A 27,774-nucleotide genomic window follows, 5' to 3' on the forward strand; every position below is an offset into this window, starting at 1 on the left:
TCCAGCTTGGCTACGGCTCGTGTCACGACCTCGAGGAGCTCCTCATACAGCACAGGCTGTGAGGTGCCCACAGGCTCACTAGCATCCATCAGCTCTCTTTCCTCAGAGGGAAAGACATGTAATGCCACGCTGCTCGCGTCGGGAGAAGAAGCAGCCATTGGGACTCATCTGCTTGCAATCCACTTGTCCATCTCGCAGCCATTTGTAGCTTCCTGTTTACGTGACGTCAACCCGACGATGACATCACGTCCCAACGCTTATTGGTCAGATTACACACGTGGTTCAGAGCATGGTCACGCAGGGGCATTCCCATAGCGTTTCGACGCAGCTCGAGTTCCGAAAGGTAACTGAATGCCATATGTAGAAAAGAGTCTGCTTCATGATGTTGCTGTGGAGTCAAAAAAGCAAATAGCAAAAATGTGCAATCAGACAAAGTAATAATTATAATTTTAACAAATATGGCTAAGATTAATCTGTAACATCTGTAGAGCATTAATCTGTCAGCCTTTCAGAAACATGGCGATAAACGATCTAGATATAATTATGATTATTAAGAGCTCAGCAGCAGGATTGTAGTTACATTTTAAAAAGCTACATCAATAAAATGATAAGCTCCTCTTTGGGATGGTTGAGAGATGCATTCACAGATTCCTGGATCATGTAATAATTAATAACGGCTCTGTGAACTTGGCATATCAGACTATTGGATGCAGACAAATTGCACTTTCTAATTCCTCTCAACTACTTTCTCATTATGATATTAGACCTCCATACTGAACACCATATTACACTGCAATGCTTTAAACACTACTGGAATTTAGTAGCTAAACTTTAGTTGTTTTTTAAAAAAATGTAAACATATGTCCATGCAATCAAATGAAATAAAATAATTTCTCTAATCAATCCCTATAAATTCACTCTCTTACATACAGAGCAAACAAAGATGAGAGAGAAGCATTACACCATATCTGAGCATTTATAACAAAAAAATTATGCTTATAGTTTAAACTAAAAAATAAAAACCTACCTTGAAACAGACCTAAAAAGGTCCCTGGTTCTTTATCTTAAAATGCAGAGACTGATTTCCATTTTGACATTTGTGTTTAATCAAATACATGAAACCTTTTGACAGTGATGGGGAATTTTACTGAATGTGTTCCACACACTCACTGAGGCTATTTGACATCTGTGAGGTTCAAAACAATTTCTTTTATAGCTCAGATGTGTGTGAGAATTTTATTAAATGTAATAAACACTCACTGTGAATATTTATTAACAATGGCTAAAATTATAAGAACACTTCTTTGTGTGTCTGAAGCTCTGTGTGAAATCAGCCCGGGTAGGTCATGTAACTGAGAAATGCACTCCAGCAAGACCATATAGGTGGATGTACATCACATTAATATTCCTTCTGTGCAGGGTCATAAGGGTCAATGTGTCGTGGTCTTCAATCCCTTCTTAAGTGGACAAGACACCAGCCATTTGGTGTGATTTTACACAGAGCTTCAGACACTACTGCTGCAAAGAAATATTCCCATAAGTTCAGCCATGACACAGTATCTCATTTCGTAGGTCTTCAGACTGGATGTTAACGAAAGGTAAGGAAAGGTAACGAAAATGATTTGTAGGTCTTGTGTAGGAGCAACAACACATCAGCTTATTTACCAAAATAATGACATGTAGCCATAACATTTTTAACAGCTTTCAAACAAAATAATTAGAATACAACCCATTTTTAATACTACAACTGTATTTTTATTAAACAGGAGAGAAAACCGTTAGGCCAAATTGAAACAACTTTTTCTGGTGATAATACACACAATTATTGAGCTGACATCTTGAGTGTTTCTTCTACAGATCTTCACTGCAAATGATTCTTTTGCTCCATCATTTCATTTTCTAAACAAATCAGTGCTCATCTTTAGACAAACAAATGATGAGAATTTACATCACAGTGGACAGAATTTCCATTTCTACTTTCCCTTTTCTTAAAAGGGAACTATGTTTTTTTAAGACAAAAGGGTATGAAAATAATGACCAATTACATTATTACATTTCAGCATGAATAGAAATAAATAAATAAATGCAATAATGTAAAACAACAGAAAACATAAAGAAAAAATCTTCCAACAAAGCTTTTAATTTTGAAGAACAGTATTATTCTAGTGATAACATTTGATTAGACCTCTGAGTAAGGTATAACATGTTAGGTTTATCACACATAGCACTTGAATGTGAATCTCTCATTCTTAGTCTCATCACACAATTTCATCAGACATTTTGTTGAGATATTAAATTAATACTCAGTTATAAAAAGTAAAACTATAATTTTTACAAGTTTTAATATTTATAACATAAAGGTCTGAATGCCCACTACAGTGATCTATGGGGAAAAGAAACCATTCTTTTTTTTTTTCCTAGAGCAGGAACCCAAAGTGTTGAGAAGGTGGCTAAATTGGCAAGGCAATACCAAACCAGCACTAATTTTCAAAGATAGCGATTTAGTGTTTACAGACACAAACAATCAAAACTGAGCACATAAGTAAGCTTTAAACATCTCTTAAATAGGCCAGTGACAAGTACAGATATTACAATAAAAACAACAAAATAAGTAAATATATCTAAATAGAGAGAAGAATAAAAGGACAGTAATAGTGTCAAGGTAATTATATCTGACTGTTCTAAGTACACACAGTGTATTTACAGGTTCTGTTACATTCTCTCTCTTCTATATAGGATTTATTCTTTACTACGACACACTGATGTATTAAGCCCAGTATATTAACAGACCCTCTTTGACTTTCTCCTTATCACTGTGTCCAGTGGTTGCTTGCAGCAAAAGCTGAACATATTAAATAATAATTATTTGACAAAACAATGAAACTAATGTTAAATTTAAGATGAAGTCAAAGTGGTTGTGTTACAAACAGAACAATAAAATGAGATGTTTGTTCTTCTACTTCTAGTTAATCTTGTCCTCTACTGCCCCCTTCTGATTAAAGCTTAAATATTGAAGGTTAAATACATTTCAGTCAGTTTACAATCTGCCGGAATTGAAGGTGAACATTTAGATGTTACAGGTCACCTTTTTTCTTCTTGAAGATGTTTCCATCTGGCTGCACGCTCCAGGTCACTGTGGTGTTCTCCAACATGCCATGTTCATTCAGTTTCTGCTTCATCTGAAGATTAGAATTAGGATTTATTCATTAAAATTAAAAAGAAAAGAAATTTATGTCGCCCATAAAAGAGGAATTAATAAAAAGGAATGAATGACAGGAATATGAACAGATGGGCAGTGATAACATTGATGTTAAAACACAAACTTTCTCCAAATTTCAGAGACTTCCGGAGACTCACCTGCTCTAAAATGGACGACTGAACAGCAGGCTCAAACACACTGCCATCAGACTTCACCTGCAGTCTCACTGTCTGATTCCTCATAGTGGAAACTGTAGAATAAACACACACACACACACACACACACACACACACACACACACACACACACACACACACACACACACACACACACAGTAGTTTAATTTCCTTTCCTAAAAGTCTAATTTGAACATCCTCCACAATCTTCTCCTTGGACTGTCAGTTACTCCTGAATTAAATAAATAACACATTTTATATTTGTTTGTTTGTTTGTTTATTACTTACTTACTTGAATTAAAAAAGTGTATTAAATTAAATAATTAATTGAGTATTTTATTTGCCATCAACTGTATATTAATAGCAAAAATCAAGAAAAACACAAGACTCACTGGAATGACAGAAAAAACAAAACAGGTTGTTGCAGTCTGTATCATAGAACACTCCGTTATAAACCATTGCACAGTTCTCATTGCTATAACGATTATCAGGTTGTCCAGTATCCCATTGTAGGTTTAAAGCGATGGTTCCATCTGACCACTTCCATGTGTCTCTGTAGAGCCCAATCCAGGAATCACCCTGGATGTTCCTCACCTGCCCTAACATGTTTTGGTCCGAACTGTTAAGAGCGCTGGCCAAATCTGTGTGATGTTCTCTACAGTAAGCCTGAGATTGAGGCCAGGACAGAGGTGTAGTGATGCCAATAAACCGGGCAGCACCACTGAAATTAGCTGTGGGAAAAAGAAAAGAAGGTCACGTCTCAGTCATCTGTCTGTACAGGAAACATGACACCAAAATAAAACCAAATGTGTGAAAATCAACCTTCAAACTGAAACAAAACAGATCAGTATGATGATAATCACTCACCATTATAGCAGATGAAGGGTTTTGGATGTATACATGGTGCATCACACCATGTATTAGAGCTACCTATCATAACACATGCTTCATTTCCACCGAGATTATCAGGCTCTCCAGGGTACCAGTTTGTATAGGTGACATTCTTCAGTGGGAGGTCGTTTAAGGACCAGCGCCAGCTATTGACATCATTGTATAATCCGACCCAGGCATTTTTTGCCAGATTTTTGTCTGCTGTAAGTTTCTTTACTCTTAGCCAATCAAAATCACTTATGACTGTTGCCAGATCATTGTAAGTCACCCTGCAGTACTTCTGTGCAACAGGCCATTTCGCCCCTGTCATTACCAGGTCATATTTGTGAAGGACGGTTCGCAGGACAGCAACTGGGACCAGTCCTGTTGGTGACATTTTATTTATTAAATACAAAGTAAACTTTAACTGCTGAATATTTGACTATTGATAAAACAATTAAATATAATAAAATAAAAATAATAAAACATACAATTAAAACTAATTACAATTTATATATTAACTTATTTATTTATTAATTTATTTATTAACTTATAAAATAATGACAGGTATATTCTTTTATAACTCTTTTATAAATGTTTATATTCACTTGTTCAATTCTCATTAAATTCTCTAAAATGTTATTTTGGAAACTCCACACACATTTGTGATATTTAAATATATAATATTTAAACATGTAATATTAATTTGTGTAATAATTAATATTACACAAATTAATATTACATGTTTAAATATATAATATTTAAACATGTAATATTAATTTGTGTAATATTAATTATTATCAGGGTTTGAAATCAACACCAGGTAAAGATCAGCTGTAGCATGCTGTCAAATCACTAGTCAATTTGTCGGCTTACTTTTCATAAATTAGATTCACTCATTCATTTCTTGGGGAACTTCATGTAAGACAAATCTGTGCAAATACTGATCTCATGAGTCATAATGAAATATTAAATACACACTTTGTATTATTAAATACTAAATAATGTGGTGATACTTACATGGGATTAAAACATTTGGTCAACAGAAAAGATTTATTTTGCAACATCTGACAATTTTAGCAAACCGTATTGTACATCATTTAGTCCACAAGTTTGTCTTGTTGTTTTGTTTGATGTTCTTTGTACTTGTACTGATTTGCCCAGGTAAAAGGATGAGGAGATGGAAGCATGAGGGTTTTTTCTAAGGTTATTAGAAGTTTTGGCCGGTATCTTAAACATTTAGTAGCCAAATTGGCTGCTGACTGAAAATGGTCATTTCAAACCCTGATAATAATTTCATAAATTATGCCATTAGTGGATTATAAAAATAATCTCACCAGTGAGAAGCAGAAGAAGAAAAAGATTCAGCTTCATGATGGAAAGCTAGCTGATGAAAATAAAACCTCAATCTGAAATAATAATATGTAAGTATCAAATACCAAGTGATTTATTTGTGCACCTTTGTAAATGATTATCTAATCAAGTTTACATCATCATCAGGTGTCAGGTTAGGGCCAAAAGCAGTGAGGGATCACAGCACCCATCAACCACTGCACACATTCACACCACACACCAAGTCACATCATCACAAACACCTGAACCATGTCTCTGGACACTGAAGCACTAATATTTAATCTGTAAAGCACTTGGACTTGGTCTAATGTTTAATGTCCATTGTCTGATCCATGCCATGTTAATGGTTAAGTCTGTGCTCATGTTCCATCAACCTGGTCTTTGTTCAGGTGTTTCAGTCTAAATAACATTTACAAAACTGCTTGTTAATAAAAGTCTGTTCATGTAATATGTTCTAAATAATGTTTAACATCACATCCATTAAGACACTGTACAGACATCACAAAATGAAAATTTGGTACCAATTGAAATTCAGTAAAATTCACTCTCACTCACTCATTTTCTACCGCTTTATCCGATTCAGTAAAATTACAGTAATATTTCCTTTATCAAAATATTATATTTATTTACTTAACTTTCTACAATAGTTCTTCATTAATTATTCAATAAATATTAATAAATATGCTACCTCTTACTTACTTATAATTGGTTTATTAACAAACTTAAACTCAATGTGGTACATAAATGTTGTTTCTGTGAATTCTAACAATAAGAACATTAAATCATACCTGTAATATAAAAATCAGAAGGCTGCTGTTTCTTCAGTAGCTCTGTTTTAGATCTTCACTGTTTGTACACAACTCTCTAAAACCTTAGGGGGATACTTCATCTATTATCTTAACCTTGGTAAGATTCTGACATGTGATGCAATCTGATTTCCATCTTACTTTAACATTCACAAAGACTCCAGAGTCCTTATTTCAATAAAACCAAATTCTGCCCCATCTTCCTCAGATTTCATCACAGAAAGTAAATGAAGTTCATCAGGTTCCTTTAGTGTGGAATAGCCATGTGCCAATAATCATATCTAACATCAGGGCAGTGAGATAAAATCAAACCCATTGGGAAACCAGGTGGGAATGTAGAGGCATTGTAATAATTTAAAAATGGTGGGTCTACAAAGGAGCTCCATAGTATTGTAATCATAAAGGAAGACCTGATGTGTTAAAGGACATCAGGCCTTTCCTTGTTTGGATAAGTGCACTATGACTATTTGAATGTATTTTCCTGGCAAATAAAGAGTAGGTCTGCTCTCCAGTTTAGGCCTCTCACTGATTAATCACAAAATAAGGTTTATGCGTGGTTTTTGAAAAAGCAAAAAAAAAAAAAACAAAAAAAAAACCTATAGTAAACATGTTTTCACAAGACTTTTTGAGAACAGATCTTCTAATGTAGGTTTTTTTTTTTTTTTTTTGTAATCATGTGAAAATCATCCTGCCTGCTCATTCACATTAAACAATACTGTTATGAGAACCACGAGGGCTTCCTCTTCTGGCCTGCAGAGGATTTGCTGCACTTTAGAATCAGGACTCTATTTCCCACAATTCATTGAACCTCTTACTCAGCACACCTGTTTCCTATTTGCAATCACCTGGTTTATTTAAGCCCACTCAGAACTCCTGGATGTTGTGAAGTATTGTTAGTTTGTTAGCATTCTGAGTGTGTTATCGGTTCCGTCTTTTGCCTTGTTTTGACCTTTGCCTGTTTTCGTGTTTATGAATGTTTGCTACCTGCCCTGACCCACGCCTGGAGGATTGAATACTGTTTTTGGATTTCCTCTGATATTGCTGATGTTTGAACCTTGCCTGTTTTGGAATTTGCCTAATAAAACACCCCGACCACTTCACAAAATGGCTGCCTCACCTACCTCTCCTGTTTCTGCAAAGCCACAATTACTAATGTCTAGTCTACTGGACCCCCAGATGACGTCTGTATGGGTGTCTAAGAGTCGAAGTCCAGTTATGTCAAGTTTAATGATCCCCAGGGCTACAGAGGTGTGTTCTCTCAGTCCCATGCCTCCTGTATTCGCTATGGCACCGCGGAATGCTTGCTGCTCGGCTATTTCCCACCAGGCAGTTCCCAAATCCAGGACTCTGAACCAGCTGCTCGGCTATTTCTCACCAGGCAGTTCCCAAATCCAGGACTCTGAACCATCTGACTCTCCCGAGCCATCTACAACTAACTCTTCTGAACCATGTGCACCAATTGAGTCACCGGAGTCATCAGAATGAACCAGACCCACTGACCCAACCGAATCACCTGCCTCACCCGCCTCAACTGAACCGTCTGAATCTACTGAATCACCTGAACCCTCTGAACCATCTGACTCTTCCTGGCAATCTTAATTATCTGAACCAATTGGGTCACCGGAGTCATTCCAGTCATCTGAACCAGGGGAATCATCGGAATCATCTGATTCATCCAGACCCACTGAATAAACCGAATCACCTGATCCATCTGCATCAACTGCCCCAACTGAATCTGCTGAATCAGCTAGTATGGTCACTCCTAAGTTCCAAGGACTCTCTACCCCTGCCACAATAGCTGTAAACAACCCCCAGAGACTATCTGTCCCATGTAAGATGGCCAACTATGAACTATCTGCCTGGCCTAAACCAACCAATTCTCCTGTGTTATCTGTCTTGTGGCTTATTTCACTGGCTTTGCTAGCCCCTCTACCTCCTGTCCCTGTTTACAGGCCCAGAATACCTCCAGCACCACCTTGGATTGTGATGCTGACCAGTTTACTGAGTTGCTCTGTGGCACCACCCTGGTCTCCAGTACTACTCTGGTCTCTGGCTCTGCCTCTGGCACCACCCTGGCCGCCAGCTCCGCTCTGGTCTCTGGCTCTGCCTCTGGCACCACCCTGGCCGCCAGCTCCGCTCTGGTCTCTGGCTCTGCCTCTGGCACCACCCTGGCCGCCAGCTCCGCTCTGGTCTCTGGCTCTGCCTCCGACACCGCCCTGTCTTCCAGCTCTGCTCGGGTCTCTGTCTCTGCCTGCAGCATCGCCCAGTCTACCCTCTCTTCTGGCGCCGCCCTGGCCACCGGCTCTTCCAGCGCCACCCTGGCCACCAGCTCTTCCGGTGCCACCCTGGCCTCCGGCTCCGCCCGGGCCACCTTCTCTTCCGGCTCCGGCCGGGCCACCTTCTCTTCTGGCTCCGCTCGGGCCATCTGCTCCACCGGCTCCACCCCGGCCTTCTGCTCCGCCCTGGCCTTCAGCTTCGCCCTGCCCTCTACCACCACATGGACCTGGCCCACTGTCCCAACCCCTGTTCTGGCTCTGCTCCACCACCCTCCGGGGGGGTGGGGGGGGTGGGTTCTGTTATGAGAACCATGAGGGCTCCCTCTTCTGGCCTGCAGAGGATTTGCTGCACTTTAGCATCAGGACTCTATTTCCCACAATTTATTGCACCTCCTATTTGTTTCCTATTTGCAATCACCTGGTTTATTTAAGCCCACTCAGAACTCCTGGATGTCGTGAAGTATTGTTAGTTTGTTAGCATTCTGAGCATGTTATTGGTTCCGTCTTTTGCCTTGTTTTGACCTTTGCCTGTTTTCGTGTTTATGAATGTTTGCAACCTGCCTGACCCACACCTGGATTATTGAATACTGTTTTTGGATTTCCTTTGATATTGCTGTTTGCCTTATTTTTGAACCTTGCCTGTTTTCAAATTTGCCTAATAATCCAGCATTTGGATGTAACCTGTTTCACGTGCATGACAAATACATTGGTTTAAAATTTAAAAGACAATATAAAAGCGATTTTCTCACGTGAACTGCCAATATACAGACAGCATGTTGCATGTCCCACCAGAGACAGTAACACACTGGTTCACTGATACACAACAATAAAGGATGCATATCACTCTGTCTCACAGGCAGCTCTGGGACTCTGTTTAGTTCATCTCATACCTACCTACAGGCAGAAACTGAAATCAGCTAAATCTGTTTTACGGATTCAGTTTTCCTCTAAAGACTTAGCTTCAGTGTGGAAAGTTCTGAAAGCCATCAACAACTACACAACACCATCCCCCTGCACCGTGGTGAAACATCTGGCAGACGACCTGAACGTGTTCTATTGCAAGTTTGAAAAAGCCCAATTCACACCACCTGGAACCCCGGACTAAGCCACACCTAAAATCCAGTTCAGTGAAGATGATGTATCACAGGTCTTCAGGAAGATCAAGAGTAGAAAGTCACCAGGCCCAGACAGCATTTCACCAGCCTGTCTGTAAACCTGTGCTTATCAGCTGGCCCCCATCTTCACACGGATCTTCAACAGATCACTGGAGCTGTGTGAAGTCCCCACCATCATCCACGTCCCAAAGAAACTGAAAATTACCGGACTAAATGACTACAGACCTGTGGCTCTATCATCTGTGGTCTTGAAATCATTTAAAAGACTGGTTCTGGCTTATCTGAAGGACATCACTGGACCCTTAATGGACCCTCTGCTGTTTGCCTACAGAGCCAACAGGTCTGTGAATGATGCAGTCAATATGGGACTGCAGCATCTGAACAGACCAGGGACTTATGTGAGGATCCTGTTTGTGGACTTCAGCTCGGCTTTTAACACTATCATCCCATCACTCCTCTAGCACACCTTAACCCAGCTCTCTGTGCCCTACTCTGTCTGTCAGTGGACCACCAGCTTTCTGACAGACAGGCAGCTAGTGCGACTGGGGCAACTCAAATCCAGCACACGCACCATCAGCACTGGTGCTCCTCAGGGTTGTGTCCTCTCCCCAGTGCTCTTCCCCCGTACACAAATGACAGCACCTCTAATGTCCCCTCTGTCAAGCTCCTGAAGTTTGCAGATGACACCACACTGATCGGCCTCACCGAGTCTGCCTACAGACTTGAGGTTGAATGGCTGGCTGTCTGGTGCAAACTCAACAACCTGGAGCTGAACACGCTCAAGACAGAAGAGATGATTGTGGACTTCAGGAGAAACCCACCCTATATATATATATATATATATATATATATATATATATATATATATATATATATATATATATATATATATATATATTACAATTAACAGAAATAGAACAAAAGACTCATTGGACTCACTCACAAATAATGCACTCATATTAAGCACTTCGCTAATCAGTGATGCACAGTCTTCATTGCCAAAATAATTACCGGGTTCTCTAGGAGTCCATGGTAGGTTTGAAGCAATGGTTCCACCTGACCACTTACTTGTGTCTGTAGAGCCTGAACCAGGAAGCTCCCTGGATGTCGCTCAGTTTCCATAGGATGTTCTTATCTGAGCTGTTAAGAGAGCTGGCCAAGTCTGTGTTCGGCAGTAAGCCTGAGCATCAGGCCAGGTCAGATAAGGACTAATGATACCGATGAACCTGGAATCACCACTGAAATTAGCTGTGAAATGCAAAGATAAACATTGTTAAATTTTATTGTAGTTAGATTAAGTTATGATTATACTCTTCTGTTTGAAAAGATAATAGGAAATCACTCCGCACACAAATATATATATACACACAAAAAGTGTTGGCCGATTTTATTATTTTTTTGCATGTTTGTCACGTTTTAATGTTTCAGATCATCAAACTAATTTAAATATTAGTCAAAGATAAAGTTATAAAGTCACGTATACGTTATAAAGTATAAGTTATAAAGTCACGATGTGGGGAATAAAAATGGACCCAAACACAGGATAATAAAATAAATGGGGTTTAATAACAAAAGAAAACGATACATGACATGGACTAGAGACAGGACAAGACAACAGTAGATTCCACAGTGCACAAGGCAACGCGGCACAGTTAAATAGACAAAGGATAATGACAATGGGAAACAGGTGTGTGGAGATGGGAGGAGCAGACAAAGGCGGGGCAGACACGTGACGAAGAACATAAACAAATGCACGTGGCCAAAGTCCGGGCTGAGTCCTGACAGTCATCCCCTTCAACGTGCGGCTCCCGATTCGACAATTTGTCCTGACAGTCTAGACGAGGTCCAGGTGGGGGGCCCAAGGCACACGACGAGGCAGGTGGGGGAGCAAGGCACATGGCAAGGCACGTGGGGGGAGCAAGGCACATGGCGAGGCAGGTGGAGGGAGCAAGGCACACGGTGAGGCAGGTGGGGGGAGCAAGGCACATGGCGAGGCAGGTGGAGGGAGCAAAGCACGTGGCGGCGTAGCCATGGGGGCCGAGCGACATCCACAGCAGAGCAGGGGGGCCGAGCGATGTCCACAGCTGAGCAGGGGGGCCGGGCAATGTCCACAGCTGAGCAGGGGGGCCGAGCAATGTCCACCATCAAGCAGGAGGGCCGAGCGCTACCCCCGACGCACCGCGGCCAGACCCACCTCTCAGAAACCAGGAAGGGGAGGTAGGGTGGGGAAAACAAAAAAATCCTCCTACACAGAACAACAAAAAAAAATATCCATGGGGCAAAACACGGGCCTCCAACACCCCCACAGACAGGAAGAGGGGCGGCATCCTAAATGGAAATCGGAAGTTTCCAGATAGTTACGGGGCGATGTCGCAGGACACCAAAAAAAAAAAAAAAAAACTCAGGCTGGTGACATGGCCTACAAACCTGCAAACCGGAAGCGAAGCGGCGTCCCTCACCGGAAAAATGTGGACCGATGTCAGCAAAACCGCGAAGTTCCAGCGGGGAAAAAAAAAAGGGCTCCCAATCGGTTGGTCCAGGCTAAAGCTATCCTGCTGTGTCTTGGTGTGGTGGAATCTTCTGTCACAAAGCAAGGAATGAAAACAGACCCAAATGCAGGATAGCAAAATAAACGGGGTATAATAACAAAAGAACACGAAACAGGACACGGACTACAGAGAGGACAAGACAACAGTAGATTCCGCGGTGCACAATGCAATGCTTCACAGTTAAATAGACAAGGGATAATGACAATGGGAAACAGGTGTGTGGAGACTGGAGAAGCAGACAAAGGTGGGGCAGACACGTGAAGAAGAACATAAACAAATACATGTGGTCAAAGTCCGGGCCGAGTCCTGACACACAACATGCAGTTTTTAAATGAAGGTTTTCATTATTAAGGGAATAGACAAAATCCAAACCTACAGTACATGGCCCTGTGTAAAAAAGTGCTTGCCCCCTAAACCTAATGACTGGTTGGTCCGCCCTTAGCAGCAAGAACAGCAATCAAGCATTTGCGATAACTTGCAATGAGTCTGTTACAGCACTGTGGAGGAATTCTTATCCACTCATTTTTGGCACTGAACACCATAGACACTGCATCACATGTATTCTTATTAAAACCTCTATAAATTAACATTTACAAAAATTAAGCTTCGCGTTAGTTCTGGCAGGCCACATCGTCAAGCGTGCATCAGCTGTCAATCAGCAGTCCACAACGCGCACCAATCCGGTTATGTCATCCATATTACCCGACCATTTAAATTCCCATTCATTGAGCTGCTTTCTAGCGCGTCGCTGCTGCTTTCTAGCGCGTCGCTGCTGCTGTGACTTAAACTCCTTCACTGCTGCCGGCCAATTTAAACTCCATTATACTCCATGGATTCGAGCTGAAAGGAAAGTCTGGCCATCTGCTCAACCCAGGGTGATGCTTCCCCTGTTCATGATTAACCCTGCATGTACTAGCTTCCAAAAGTACGTTCCGACATCAAGCTTCATGAGCAACCTGAGTCTTCTACAGGGTGAATGCTTCCCCTACCTGTTATCGCTATAGCTTAGCATATATACAACATGCTTGTTGCATATTGCTGCCGCAGGGGTGTATTTGGCTTTCCCCTTTACGCTGCACACTCGGCCTCAACTTACTACAGCAACACGTTTGTTGCAAATATGCCGCCTACTGCTCAGCCCAGAGTGATGCTTTCTCTGATTATTGACCAGCAGCGGATGTACTAGAGTCTTCTACAGGGTGCATGCTTCCCCTACCTATTATCGCTATAGCTTAGCGAATATACAACATGCTCATCAGATACTGCTGCCGCAGGGGTGTATTATGCTTCCCCCTTTACGCTGCACACTTGGCCTCAACTCTCTAAAGCAACATGCTTGTTGCAAATATGCCACCATCTGCTCTGCTCAGGGTGATGCTTCCCCTGCTGCCTCCACTATAGCTGAGCAGATATACAACATGCTCGTTGCATATTGCTGCCGCAGGGATGTATGCTTCCCCCTTCACACCGCACACTTTGCTTCAACTGACTACAGCAACGTGCTCGTCGCAAATATGTCGAAATTTGCTCAGCCAGTTTTTCCTTGGCATATGGTTTTGTTTTGTGGGTCTATTATATTTTCTAGTCGCTGCTGTCCCCGCTCGGTCCGTGGCGTGTGAATTCTTGCCCTGAACAGAACCATACTGCCAAAACTAACTTTATGCTATCATCTAATCTACTTTGACAAGTGGTCCTGACATAACTGCTTGTTAATAAAAGTATGTTCATGTAATATGTTCTAAATGGTGTTTATCATCACATCCATTAAGTCACTGTACAGTCATCACACAATGGAAATTGGGTACCAATAGAAATTCAGTAAAAATTACAGTAATAGTTCCTATATCTAAATATTATATTTATTTACGTAACGTTCTACAATAGTTCTTCATTAATTAATCAATAAATATTAATAAATATGCTACCTCTTACTTATAATTGGTTTATTACCAAACTTAAACTCAATGTGCTACATAAATGTTATGTTTCTGTGAATTCACGTTCCTTTAATATGGAATAGCCATGTGCCAATAATCAGATCCAACATTCATCATGTACAAAATGATCATGGATGCTTTATAAAAACATCACTGTCTCTTCTTGGTAACTAGGAGGCAGCATTTTTGGGCAGTGAGTTAAAATAGAACCCATTGGGAGGCATCTTAATCATAATGATTTCAAAATGATGGATCTACAAAGGAGCTCCAGAGTATTGTAATTATACAGGAAGATCTACATTATGTGTTAAAGGCCAGAAAGGCCAAATCGAGATTCTTAGAGTATTAGGAGAAGTGCACTGAGAACTAGCATTAATCAAATGCTATCACTAGAAAAGTATAGTAGAAATGGAAATTCTGTCCACTGTGATGTAAATTCTCATCATTTGTTTGTCTAAAGATTAGCACTGATTTGTTTATGAAATGAAATGATGGCACAAAAGAGCAGTGAAGATCTGTAGCTCATGATGTCAGCTGAATAATTGTGTGTATTATCATCAGAAAAAGTTGTTTAGATTCAAGCTTAACAGTTTTCTCTCCTGTTTAATAAAAATACAGTTGTGGTATAAAAAATGGGTTGTATTTGTTGTAATTGTTATTTTGTTTGAAAGCTGTAAATAATGTTATGGTTACATGTCATTAATTTGACAAATAAGCTGAGGTGTTGTCGCTTCTACACAAGACCTAAAAATCGTTTTCGTTACCTTTCGTTAACATCCTGAATACGTACATTGTTTTTGGACACTGTAAGAAAACGACAATGTGAAGAAAACATGAGGTGATGATGCAAATTTCCACACAGTAACAGCTGGTAATATTACAACCTCCAAGACATTCCTTAAACCTCAAAGGGAGAAAATACTTGTTTTTCTCTATTTTTTCTGGATATGTGAATTTTTATTTGGATTTTTCTACAACATGTCCCAAAAGGGTACATATGTAACCCAGTAAGGAAACGACATACTGTGTCATGGCTGAACCTATGGGAACACTTCTTTGTAGAAGTAGAGTCTGAAGCTCTGTGTGAAATCACACCAAATGGCTGATGTCTTGTCCACATAAGAGGGGAATGAAGACTATGACATATTGACCCTTATGACTCTGCACAAGTCTCTGCAGGGGTGAAATGTCTGCTCCCGAGTCATCCATTTTCACTGTCAACATTCTCTGCTTCAGCCATGAGGCTGAGTACGCTCTGTGCCAGGGCAGCAGGGAGGAATTGCCCTAGTCAAATATTCATCACAGCAGAAAGGACAGACTTCACCCAAGCACATGACAGACGCTCGTATCATGGCTGATTCCCACACTACCGTCTGAAAAGGAGAAAACATGCACTACTCTGGGTTCAGCCTGAGGCCTAGAGATCCCATATGGGCAAGCATGGCATCTCAATACCTGGCCGCTATGTGCTTTAACTGCACAAGAATGTGTGTAGATAATTGAGTACACAAATTCTCTGGAGATGCAATGGCACCAGGGCAGCATCCATGCACATTGTGAAAGTGTGTGAATAAGGCTAGTTTGAAAGGAAGAACACATTACTGGTATGCACATGCACACAAACAAAAACAACAACACAGAGTCTGAAGATAAAGAAGGTATAGTAATGTGATGTACATCCCCCTATATGGTCTTGCTGGAGTGCATTGCTCAGTTACATGATCTACTGTACCTGGGCTGATTTCACACAGAGCTTCAGACACGACTTCCACAAAGAAGTGTTCTCATAATTTTAGCCATTGTTAATAAATATTTACAGTGAGTGTTTATTACATTTAATAAAATTGAATCTCACAGATGTCAAATAGTCTCAGTGAGTGTGTGGAACACATTAATAAAATCCCCCATCACTTTCCAAAGGTTCCATGTATTTGACTGAACACAAACGTCAAAATGGAAATCAGTCTCTGCACATTAAGATAAAGAACCAGGGACTGAAAAGCAGTTTTGGTACTTATTGAAAACCAGTTCAAGCAAAAACATCAGATCAAGAAGACACCGAGGGATCAGACGCTGTACCTAGACAGCTGGAGAAGATTCCAAAATAAAAAAGAAGACTATAATGCATTATGTGTTATTATGTTTTATTTTCAGAATGTTCAAAAGAAATTCTGAAATGCTTTTCTTTTACTTATAATCATGTATCCTCATGTAATAGAGTTGATTAGATTAATCTTGTGTAGTTTACTGTAAACTTTCTAGTAGTAAACACTTATAAAGCCTACTGTGTATTACTGAGAGTCTTTGCACACAAGTGTTTCAAGGCCTGCTGTTAAAAGTAAAGCCTTCTGTGTATTCGGAGTAATCTGCACGTGCAGTGTTTTATAGCTTGCTGTCAAATTCCACGGCGAGAGGAAGCTTCAGTTCTATATAATCACAGCCTGAGAAGTTGCAGGAAGTATGACCATATATAGAAGTGTTAACCGTTAGGTTAGAAGAGAAAAGACATTAGCAGAGCACACAGAGTCGGCTGGCAAGATATGTTTGGGAAACCGAGAAGTATTTATGAAATAAGATGGTAGCCGTCTAAAAGGTACAAAGCCAACCAAACTTGACAGCCAAATCTGGCCACATTAAAAAAGTATAAAAGCCTGCCTTGAATCACATTGAGTGTGCATTCTATTGTAGACAGCCTTAGTGCATGTTATACTTTAGGTGCATCATAGAACAAACACAAGTTTACACTTGGAGAGTGTTTCTTGGTTTGTTATAATCTTTGCATCTTAATGCCTTTTACTTATTCTAGTACTGTTTGATTATTTGAAGGAAGTTTTTATTTGTAATCTTTTTCTTTTACATATATTACACACACCTATTTGTATTACACTTTTTTTTTTATTACACTTTTAATAAAAACAAGGCCTCCCATTGTGAGGATCCTGAAAAGACAAAAAGGTCTAAGTCTGCCTCCTTCATTTAAAGATTCAAACAATAGTTTAAGTAGAAGACCTTGGAGAGCAGCCTTTGTTAGTAGACCGAGGGGACTTCGAAGGACACCTGTGTTCAGGGTAAGACCCTGAACTTTTAATAGTTGATCTTGTGTTTCCAACACGACCTCATGCAAATTAAGATACACTCCTTAGTGGGGGCGCGTAAGGTTTCCTATGCAATCCGAAAACATGTGTCGCTAAGGGGCAAGTATATCAGTATAATTACTTCAGTTTACATTGTTTTAAAAAAAACAACTAAAGTTTAACTAATAAATTCCAGTAGTGTTTAAAGCATTGCAGTGTAATATGGTGTTCAGTATGGAGTTAATATCATAATGAGGAAGTAATTGAGAGGAATTAGAAAGTGCAATTTGTCTGCATCCAATAGTCTGATATGCCAAGTTCACAGAGCCGTTATTAATTATTACATGATGCGGGAATCTGTGAATGCATCTCTCAAACATCTCAAAACAGGAGATAATAATGTTATTGTTGTAGATTTTTAAATGTAACTACAATCCTGCTGCTGAGCACTTCATAATCATAATTATATCTAGATGGTTTATCACCATGATTCTGAAAGGCTGACAGATTAATTTTATTAATAATCTATAACAATGTAATTGTTATTACAATCACACTCCCAGTGTCACCCATATGAGGATGGGTTCCCCCTTGAGTCCGGTTCCTCTCAAGGTTTCTTCCTTTACCAATTTAAGGGAGTTTTTCCTTGCCACTGCTGCCTGAGTCACCTCAGACTTGCTCATAGGGGAATAAATACATACACACTGTGAACTACATACAACTAATAATAATCTAGAATTTTTATTCTGTTAATTCTTATTTCTTTTATTATTCGTTAATTCCTTTATCATTAATTATGTTTACCTTCTGCTCTGTGTTTATGTTCTGTAAAGCTGCTTTGAGACAATGTCTATTGTAAAAAGCGCTATACAAATAAACCTGAATTGAATTGAATTAATGCTCTACAGATGTTACAGATTAATGCTAGACATATTTATTAAAATTATTATTATTACTTTAATTGCACATTTTTGCTATTTGCTTTTTTGACTCCACAGCAACATCATGAAGCAGACTCTTTTGCTCCTGTATCTCACTAGTGAGTGTCCTTATAAACTTGTTTTGCTGTTGCTTTCTTCTACATTATGTATAAATTAAACTGTTAATACACCGTTCACGGTTATAATATGCATAAACTACATATGGTATTCAGGTCTTTTTACTTTTAAACAAACTTTTGTTTGTTTGTTTGTTTTAGTTTGTTTCTCATTGTACAGAGAACCCATAATAAAAAAAGCAAACTTAACAAAATAAACTGGTAATAAAATGAATTGGTTTAATTTAAATGATTCTGTCATTGTGTATTTATTCTGTATTATTATGTTGGCTTTGTAGAAGATATTTCAGCGTAGACAAAAATATATAAAATTTAATGCGGCCTAGGGCTTTCAAGCCACATGCACTAAATTCGGATATGTTGTAGTCTGTGGTCTGAAGTTTGTTGCTGTTACTTTTCTAAGCGATCTGAGTACCGGTACTTCCGGTACCGGGTCTCAAACTGGCCTTTTTATAAAATTTGGAGGTTTATAACTCGGCAAGCTTTCAAACTATTTAAACCAAACTCGGCCAGCTCCTTTAGGGTGATACTCTGAACAAAGGTTTAAATTGGTGTACTGACTGGCCTTTCGGTTGTGCCGCAGCCCCACCCCCAAAACATACAAAATCAAAAAACTTTTTACAACATGGACATGTGACATATCAAAACACTCAGAACAATGAGGGGACCTTCCTCATGTGTATTCTGATGATGTCACATGATGTCACGTAAAAATAAAAAATTAGCACAACATGAACATGTGACATATCAAAACACTCAGCCCAAGGAGGGGAACTTCCTCAGGAGTATTCATTCGGATGACATCACATGCTCGTCTCAACTTGCCCCCAAATGTTTTGGCACCCTATCCTTCTGTCCACTTGCCTCCAAAAGTAACACTGACCCTTATGTCCACTCACCTCCAAAAAGCACCGGCCTTTGCAAATACTTGCCTCATCAAAGACAACATCAAAGTTTGTCGCGACAAACTTTACAAATCTAGTTAGTAGTAGTTTTTTAGTGACTGACAAACAAGATAGGATCATAAACATAACTTTTTTTTGGTAATTATTATTCAAACATTCACCAATGTAAAGTGAATGTTCACTGCTCTGTAATAAAAATGTATTACTTTACTATATATTACAGGTTTAGTCCCGGTTGCTTTCTCCTTCCCAAGAAGCATCACTCACAAATATAACCTGATCATGACACAGCAGTCATGGACAAATGCACATAATTACTGCAGGATGATTTACACTGACCTGGCAACAGTCATAAGTGACACTGATTGGCTAAGACTGAAGACAGAAGCAGCAAGTAAAGGTCTGACATCATTGGCATGGGTCGAATTGTATGATGATTACACTAGCTGGGGCTGTTCCCTAAACAACGTCCGACTGAATTATGTCACTTATACCAATTGATCCCCTGGACAGCCTAATAATGCTTTGCCAGTAGAAGCATGTGTTCTGATTGCTGGATCTGCTAAATGGTTTGATTTATTGTGTACATATTTGAGAGCCTTCATATGCTACAATGGTGAGTCAGTATCCTGAAATGTGTTTAGTTTTTGACATTTTATATTGTGATTATTGTGAATGATTTCTACCTTGTGAGTAGAAAAATGTCAATTACTGAAATGAAAAGGGTCAAAAAATTATAAATAATATATTGGCATAAAATTTTTTGGAGTCAGGTGCAAAATTGTTCACAGTTTTAATGTGATCAAAAATGTATTGCCATTTCACAGCTAGTTTCAGTGGTGCTAACAGGTTCATCGGCGTCAACAGTCTAGTGACCTGGTATAAAGCTCGGGCTTACTGCTGAACATATCACACAGACCTGGCCAGCGCTCTTAACAGCTCAGATCAAAACATATTAGCACAGATTAAGGCTGTCCAGGGAGACTCCTGGATTGGCCTGTACAGAGATGGTTGGAAGTGGTCGGATAGCACAGTGATCTCAAACATCCCATGGGTTCTTGGAAAACCAGATAATGCTGAGAGAATTATGGGGAGCTGTGGATTATTTAACAACGGACTGTTCAGTGATGAACATTGCACCAACCTGCACTATTTCTTCTGTCACACCAGTGAGTCTTGCTTGATGGAAATAATTAAGTTAAAATTTAATTAAATCCAATTCACTGTGGTGAAGAAGTCCACTTTAATTTAGGAATTTTGCCAAAAAACAAACAAACAAACAAAAAACTTACAATAAAGAATAGAGAAAAATATACATTCCTAGAACATAAGGACTATATGTGTGATAAATGTAAAAGTAAGTTAAAATTCATCATTAAATCACCTAGAAATATGTGTATGTGTGTGTGTGTGTGTGTGTGTGTGTGTGTGTGTGTGTGTGTGTGTGTGTGTGTGTGTGTGTGTGTGTGGTCCACAGCTCCACGAGTGAGGAGACAGATGGTGAGACTGCAGGTGAAGTCTGATGGCAGTGTGTTTGATCCTAATATACAGTCGTATATTTTAGAGCAGGTGAGTTTGAGTTTTGGACTAACACAATAATTAATGCAGGTATATCATTTTTCCTTCTTGTGAGAATTTCCTACTGGTAACAAAAACATAGTTATGCCATTGGTGTGTCTTACTTTATCAGAATTTCCTACCCATACTGTAAAATGGATAAAATACTGCAACAAAATGTAATAATCAGTTTAAACATGTCAGCAGATTCTGACACATTACTTAATTTATCAGAATGTAGTTCCTGTAGCTGTAACATAGGCAGCTGTTTCTGATAAGAAAATCCAGTTCAGTGTATAAATACTTAATAAAATGGTATGTTTTGGCATAATCACTGTTAAAATCATTATTAAAGAAAATTAATTTTACGCAATAGTAACTGATTAACTGTACAACGTTTAATTGATAAGGTTTATACACAAATGTATTCACATTTTTTTTAAATAAAGTTTAACCTGAACACGTGTATTATAAGAAGAATGATCAACTAGCATTACTTCTTATAACTAGGACACGCATACTTATAGTGGTTATAATCAACTAATTAAGGTTAGCAAGTGTTTATGAACATTATTGTCAGTGCATATTTTTTCACATTTTGTGCTTTGTCTTATTATAGTCATGTGCTCCTGTTCTCGTTAGTAATTGGTTCCCTGTATGTATTCAACCCTGTGCAACCCTGTGTTCCCTTTGTCGGCTGTTTTCTTTTGTGGCTGTTGTATGTGTGGCCATGTTTCTCCTCTTGTTTTGTCATTTCCTTTCCCAGGATTACCTGTGTTTTGTTCAGTAAAATCTTCATTTGCATTTGGATCCTCTGCCTCTTCGTTCTACATATGTGACACAATAGTAGAATGGATTTATGGGCGGGGTTTTTTTCATAGGAAATAATGAGCAGTTTGAATTTATAGAACATGGCACCTGACTTTATAACTTGCAGCATGAGTGCTCATATATTTATCAATTAAAATCTTACTTCCCAAACCCTAAAACAATGTGCTAGTTTGTCATCTTCTCATATTAGTCAGTTCTTGTATTCATCCAACAAACTAAGGAAAGAAAATCAGCTGAACACCTTGCATATTATTTTTGTTGAACACGTTCCATTAGTGTTCAGTACCAAACAACATGTGCAATACTCTGAGCAGTACGATATTGCAACTTAACAGGTGCTTAATAACTGCTAATTCTACTTTCATAATCACAGTAAGTTCCTGTAGATTTAAATATACAAGAGTTACTACAGTAATAAAAATGTCTTTATTATATAAGAATGGTATTGAGGAATCAAATTCTGTTCTTCAGATAAAGCAAACACTTGAAGAAAAGGGCCTGTTGGAAACCATCACATTGACTTGGAGGATGCAGCAAGATGGAAACATCTTTTACAAGAAAAGACAGGCTCTCATTCCAGACAATGAATGCTTCAAAATGCTCCATGAGGATTTCACATAAGAGTTACTCTTAAACTTATATAATATCATTTGTAATGAAATCTTAAGGAAATTACATTTACATTTACATTTACAGCATTTGGCAGACATTAGCAGAAATTAGCAAAATACCTGTCATATACACCTTTAACATTTTTCATTTTACTGAGTTAAATGTTTATGCCTTTCTAATTTATCTGTATGAACTGATAAATTATGATTTAATGCTTAATTTCAGGTGTCTATATATTGTTTTTTTTAATATTATAATGTATAAACTAAATATAATATATATTTGGTTTTAATGTCTATATTATAGAGAAATTATATTATAGAGAAATTATTTAAGTTGGGAAATTTAATACAGTCTCTCTGTGGTAAATGCATATCAGCACCACTTTAATTTTTAGGCAATAACGACTTTGTCCACAAGGAGGAAGCAGAGTACAAAGCAAATAATGAATTGTTTGCTTGTGGACTTGCAGAACACCAAAACTGTTTGCAACCGTAAATAATGTTCATAGTATTTTCTTTTTTTTCTTTTTTTCCAGTAATGAATGTTTCCAAAATCCCTTCCTAACTAACAAAATAAATAAACTATTTCATTCTTCTTCTTCCTCTTCTTCTTCTTCTTCTTCTTCTTCTTCTTCTTCTTATTATTATTATCATTATTGAGTAGCCTGATCCCTTTATTCACTAAGTATTTTGTTACTTGCATGAAGTTCTATCTCAAAAGAAGCATCCAAAATGCTTGTATCATATGCTCCTTATGTTCAGGGGTTGGACTATGAAACCGAAATATTGGCTAATATAGTGTTAAAGGTTTCATGCTTGAATATGCATAGCCTAATGGCCGTTGTTTGTGAAAAGTGTATTTTATTAGCTGTAGGATGGAGAAGTTTGCAGGATTCAAGCTGTACATTCAGACTAGAGAGTGTTAATGAGAGTGCCTGTAGTGTAGCTTCTCTAGCGGAATGTCTGGATGTCTTCAGTGAAGTTAACAATCCCCAAACTCTGGCGTTATATCACTTACAGCAGGTAGAAGTCATGATGACTCTGTAGCATAACCACTAAGAACCTCTTACGGGCCGCCGTGAAGTAGACGTGACCACTAGGGGATGACCCAGAAACAAGCTTCAATTCAACTTTAAAGCATCAAATCCTCCAAAACACGAAAAAACCTATTTACCTAGTAAAGTTTATACTCTCAATAATTTTTTAAGCCCACACACAAAGCACAATATGATTCACAGCCTTCATACAAATAGAAAAAAATTTCGGACAAAACTGACCTAGGTGGCGCTATACCGGCTTTTCCCTTACCTTTAGACGCGTCTCTTTCTTCACTGGGGTAATATATTCCAACACAAATAATCCACAAAAATCCACACAGGTCCAAGGAATTGAAATCCTGTAAGCCTTTTAATCCAAATATTCCGTTAGTGTTCTGAAAACTGGAAACAGAAGTGCGCCATCATCTCGTTTTGCCGCTCTAACTCCTAATTGGGATATTCAAAAATTCAAAGTCTACGTCATATTTATAGCCCAGATCCTAACGAATCAAATAAGCCCTCATTTGAGCCAATCAGTGCTTGTATGGCAGAGATAGACGGCTGGGAAGCCAATGGTGGCATGACCTCATTTTTTGGGAACCCGCCTTTGACTGACAATTACTCCTTCCAATAGCAATGAAATGGGCTGGGACCTATACAGCCGTTTAGCCAATAAGCAGACAATTCCAACGGTATATGACATGCCGTATGTTCTTTGCCTGTGTCTGCGTGAACTGGATGCGCAGAAGAATTCTTGCGTAATCCCTGACCTTTTGTCCCTCTCACAGCTCAGGGTGTCAAGTTACAGGCCTGTTTTCACACCAGAGTGATAGAGAGAGAGTCTAGGCTTATTTATGGCTTGTCAGACTGAGCCTGCAGCCTTTTATTTCAAAGTTATATAGTAAACAAGTACACAAAAACGCTGCACCCGACGACCAGGGCCGTAGATAAATATTCATATAAAATCCATTTTTGGGTCTTTTGACTTGAATTTTTTTTGGTGAAAGCCAAGACATGTGGCTATGACTCTCAGTTGTTGGTTTGTCCCTAACATGTTCCAGAAAAATAAGATTAATCAGTTTATCAGAAAAACAACCCAGGCGGACAGGAAAATCTGCATTCAAACCCCTGTAACTTTGTGCCAGTAAGGCCTAGAATCAATCTGAAACTAGTTTCTGAAACTAGAGAATCTCTTCTTTCAAATGACACCAGGCTCACCCTAACCCCTGTGTGTCAAAGTATGTGGGAGCTGTACCACTTTTTTTCGTACAATGGATATAGGCGGAGGTCCATACTAGCCCATAGAAGTACCATTGATCTCCAGTACACTCAAGCAGGTTTTCTCTTCGCTGTTAAGCACCTGCTGAAAAACTTGAAAGAACTCTGGTTACAGAAGATGCTATAATATTGCAAATGAAATTAGCTTGGCCTTTATTGGTAGCAGATAATCTTCGGGTCTTAAGCTAGCTTTTCAAAGTTTTTACATTTGGCAGACTTCCGTATCCAAAGTGATGTACAAAAGTGCTTTGATGTATCTATCAGTTACTGTAGGTTACAGAATTAGGACACAATCAGCCTAAAACTCTGTTTTATAGCACATCTTAAAACACCAGCAGAACAGGATCACTTTTCTGAAACTCAACCACCTGTTCCCTGGTGTATCCGGGAAATGTATGACTGTTACCTTGGAGAGTAGTGATAGCATCTTCCCCAGCCTCCAACGCACGAATGCCCGAATGCCTCGACCTGCTGCATTCAAAACCCTTCAAATCGCTACATACTCATCCCAGTCAGCGTCTGGATCAGGTCCAGGCTCCCCTGCAAACTCCTGCCTAGACAGAGCATCAGCTGCAGCGTTACTCTTGCCCGGTCTGTAATGCACCTTGAAGTTGAATACCGACAGCTGTGCTACCCATCTCTGTTCGATCGCTCCTAACTTGGCAGTTTGCAAGTGACAGAGCGGATTATTATCCGTGATCACCTCGAACCAAGACCCATGTAAATAGCCATGAAATTTCTCGACTACAGCCCACTTAAGAGCTAATAGATCGAGCTTCATGCTACTGTAATTACGATCATTTCGCTCTGCATTACGCAACCTGCGGCCGGCGTATGCAATGACCCTCTTCACGTCACCTGTTTCTGGTACAGGACGGCTCCTAAGCCATTCTGGCTTGCATCGGTTTCGAGAATGAAAGGACAAGTGAAGTCTGCGAAACCAAGCACAGGTGCTGTCGTCAGCTTCCTCTTCAACTGATTGAATGCATGGTCACATTCAGCAGACCACAGAGTGCTAAAGCGACGACCACTCCTTACACACCTGCCTTCACACAAGCAAGCATTTACTAGGTCATGTAAGGGGCCAGATATCTTAGAAAAACCCTCGATGAACTTTCTATAATAGCTGCAAAACCCTAAAAATGACCTCAACTCCTTGACAGTTTCTGGGGTCTTCCAATTACTGACTGCAGCAACCTTGTCTGGGTCAGGAGAAATCCCTTGCGCTGACACCTGGTGGCCAAGGAAACGCACAGAGTCTTGGAGAAATGGCACTTGCCCAACTTGACCTTTAAACCAGTCTCAGCCAACCTTTTCAGTTCCCCAAACATCTGTGAAAACAGAAAGATGTCATCTAGGTATACTATCAACACCTGGAAGATCAAGTCGCTCATGATAGCCTGCATCAGCCGCTGAAAGGTTGATGGTCCATTACAGACCCCAAACGGCATCCTCCATTACTCAAATAAACCAAAAGGCGTGATGAGAGCCGTTTTGGCCCTATCCCTGACTCTCACCACGATCTGATGATACTCAGAGGCCAAGTCCACAGTTGAGAAAAACATTGCTCCCCTGAGGGCATCAAAGCTCTCGTCAATTCTGGGTAGTGGAAATGCGTCACGCCTCGTCTTGGCATTGAGTTTGCGATAATCTACGCACAACCGTAGCAACCCATCAGTTTTTCGCACCAGTACCACAGGCAAGGCGTAAGCACTCACACTCTCCTGAATGACACCCTTCTTCAGTAACTTAGTTATGTGCTCTCTAACCTCTTGGTACTGATTTGGGGGAATTCGTCGGTACGGCTGATTCACTGGTATGTCATCAGTCAGATGTATCTCATGCTGAACCTTACCTGTATAACCCAAATCATCGTCCTCCAGGGCAAACACACTTGAATACTTGCCCAGCAGAGCTTTTAACTGAACCTGCTGCTCAGCAGTGCCTCCCATGCTGACATAATTCAAGACTAACTGGGCCTGAGGCTCCACCAATAGTGACTTGTTCTATCTCTGCAGAGATTCACTGAAACCTTACTTCGCAGGACGAACCCTCACTGTTACCACCTACCGGGGACAGCAAACCCAAATGGGCCCTAGGTTAAAGCCAAAGATCTTCCTGTGACAGGTTAAGTACTCTCACTGGACACACAGGTAATTCTGGCGTGACCAAGGTAGGTACTACAACCAAACCTTCTGGTAAGGGCAAATTTGCTGGTTCTACCAACCACACAGAATCATCCTTTTTACTGCGTTAGAGCCCCTTAATCAGGACAGTGGCTGCCGACCAAGCTGGAAAATGAGCAGGAGTCTTACCCACGACCCAAGCAGATGAAACTCGCTCAACTAACTCCACTGATTGTGCCTGCTGGAAAACTGCCCCCAGTCAGAAACTAGCCTACCACCCAGCATGGTGTCAAATTCAGCGTGAACGATCTGTCGGCACTTACTGATAATGTTCATTCCGATAAGCACAGCCACAGACGTTGGGATAGGAGCTTCTTTCACGATCAAGAACCCACACTCTTGGAAAAAATTCCTCAGTAATAGTACTGACCTGACTTCCAGTGTCAAGCAAACATGACACTGGAACAGACTTGATTTTCAGTTCTATCATGGGGCAAGTTCCAACTGCACGTTCCAAGAAACGGTCTGGTAAACCAGAAACTACCCCTTGTGCAGCCTGACTCATCGCAACAGAAGGACCTGGTTTTTCTTGACCTTCAGTGGTCTGGGTAGCACTTTTAGGTCTCCCACCCCATCTCACAATGCAGCATCTATTGATATGCCCAACTCCATTCCACCTGAAACAGATAGGTTCTCCCTTTTCTGTAAACCTGGGAGGAGAATTTGATGAAGGTGCGACATTCTGCTGAACCGACATTGACCGCTGCACAGTCAATTCTTTGACCACCTTAGTGAGCTCTGAAATAGTCTGCTCTTGCTCACTTATTCGCTTGTCCTGCCGGGAAATTACCTGCAAAATATCATTCAACACAGAAGAGTTTTGATTCTCAGACCCGACAGAAGTACATTCAGGTTCCCCTAACACTTCTAAATGGACCGGTCGACTATTTGCTACTCTGGTTGGCCTGCTTTCTTCCATGGACCAAAGAATGGCCTCATTACTAATCTCAAGCA

General features: G+C 39.8%; 1 protein-coding gene and 1 long non-coding RNA gene across 2 annotated transcripts; one reads left to right on the top strand and one right to left on the bottom strand.

Annotated features, from left to right (window-relative positions):
• Window positions 1-2,859: 2,859 nt before the first annotated feature.
• On the bottom strand, window positions 2,860-4,617 carry LOC113643886 (C-type mannose receptor 2-like). Its single transcript, XM_027148343.2, has 4 exons — window positions 4,243-4,617; window positions 3,768-4,106; window positions 3,358-3,449; window positions 2,860-3,179 (listed from the first exon to the last, which is right to left on the bottom strand). The coding sequence occupies exons 1-4, from the start codon at window positions 4,574-4,576 to the stop codon at window positions 3,075-3,077; spliced, it is 870 nt and encodes a 289-aa protein (XP_027004144.2). The 5' UTR covers window positions 4,577-4,617; the 3' UTR covers window positions 2,860-3,074.
• A 15,138-nt stretch (window positions 4,618-19,755) lies between these two features.
• Window positions 19,756-22,321, top strand: LOC125145153. The gene is made up of 3 exons (XR_007143477.1): window positions 19,756-19,933; window positions 20,795-20,886; window positions 22,177-22,321. It is a non-coding gene; the product is annotated as an uncharacterized LOC125145153 (long non-coding RNA).
• The last annotated feature ends 5,453 nt before the right edge of the window (window positions 22,322-27,774 follow it).

This window comes from Tachysurus fulvidraco, chromosome 7, assembly GCF_022655615.1.
Source record: "Tachysurus fulvidraco isolate hzauxx_2018 chromosome 7, HZAU_PFXX_2.0, whole genome shotgun sequence".
In the NCBI taxonomy this organism is placed as follows: Eukaryota; Metazoa; Chordata; class Actinopteri; order Siluriformes; family Bagridae; genus Tachysurus; species Tachysurus fulvidraco.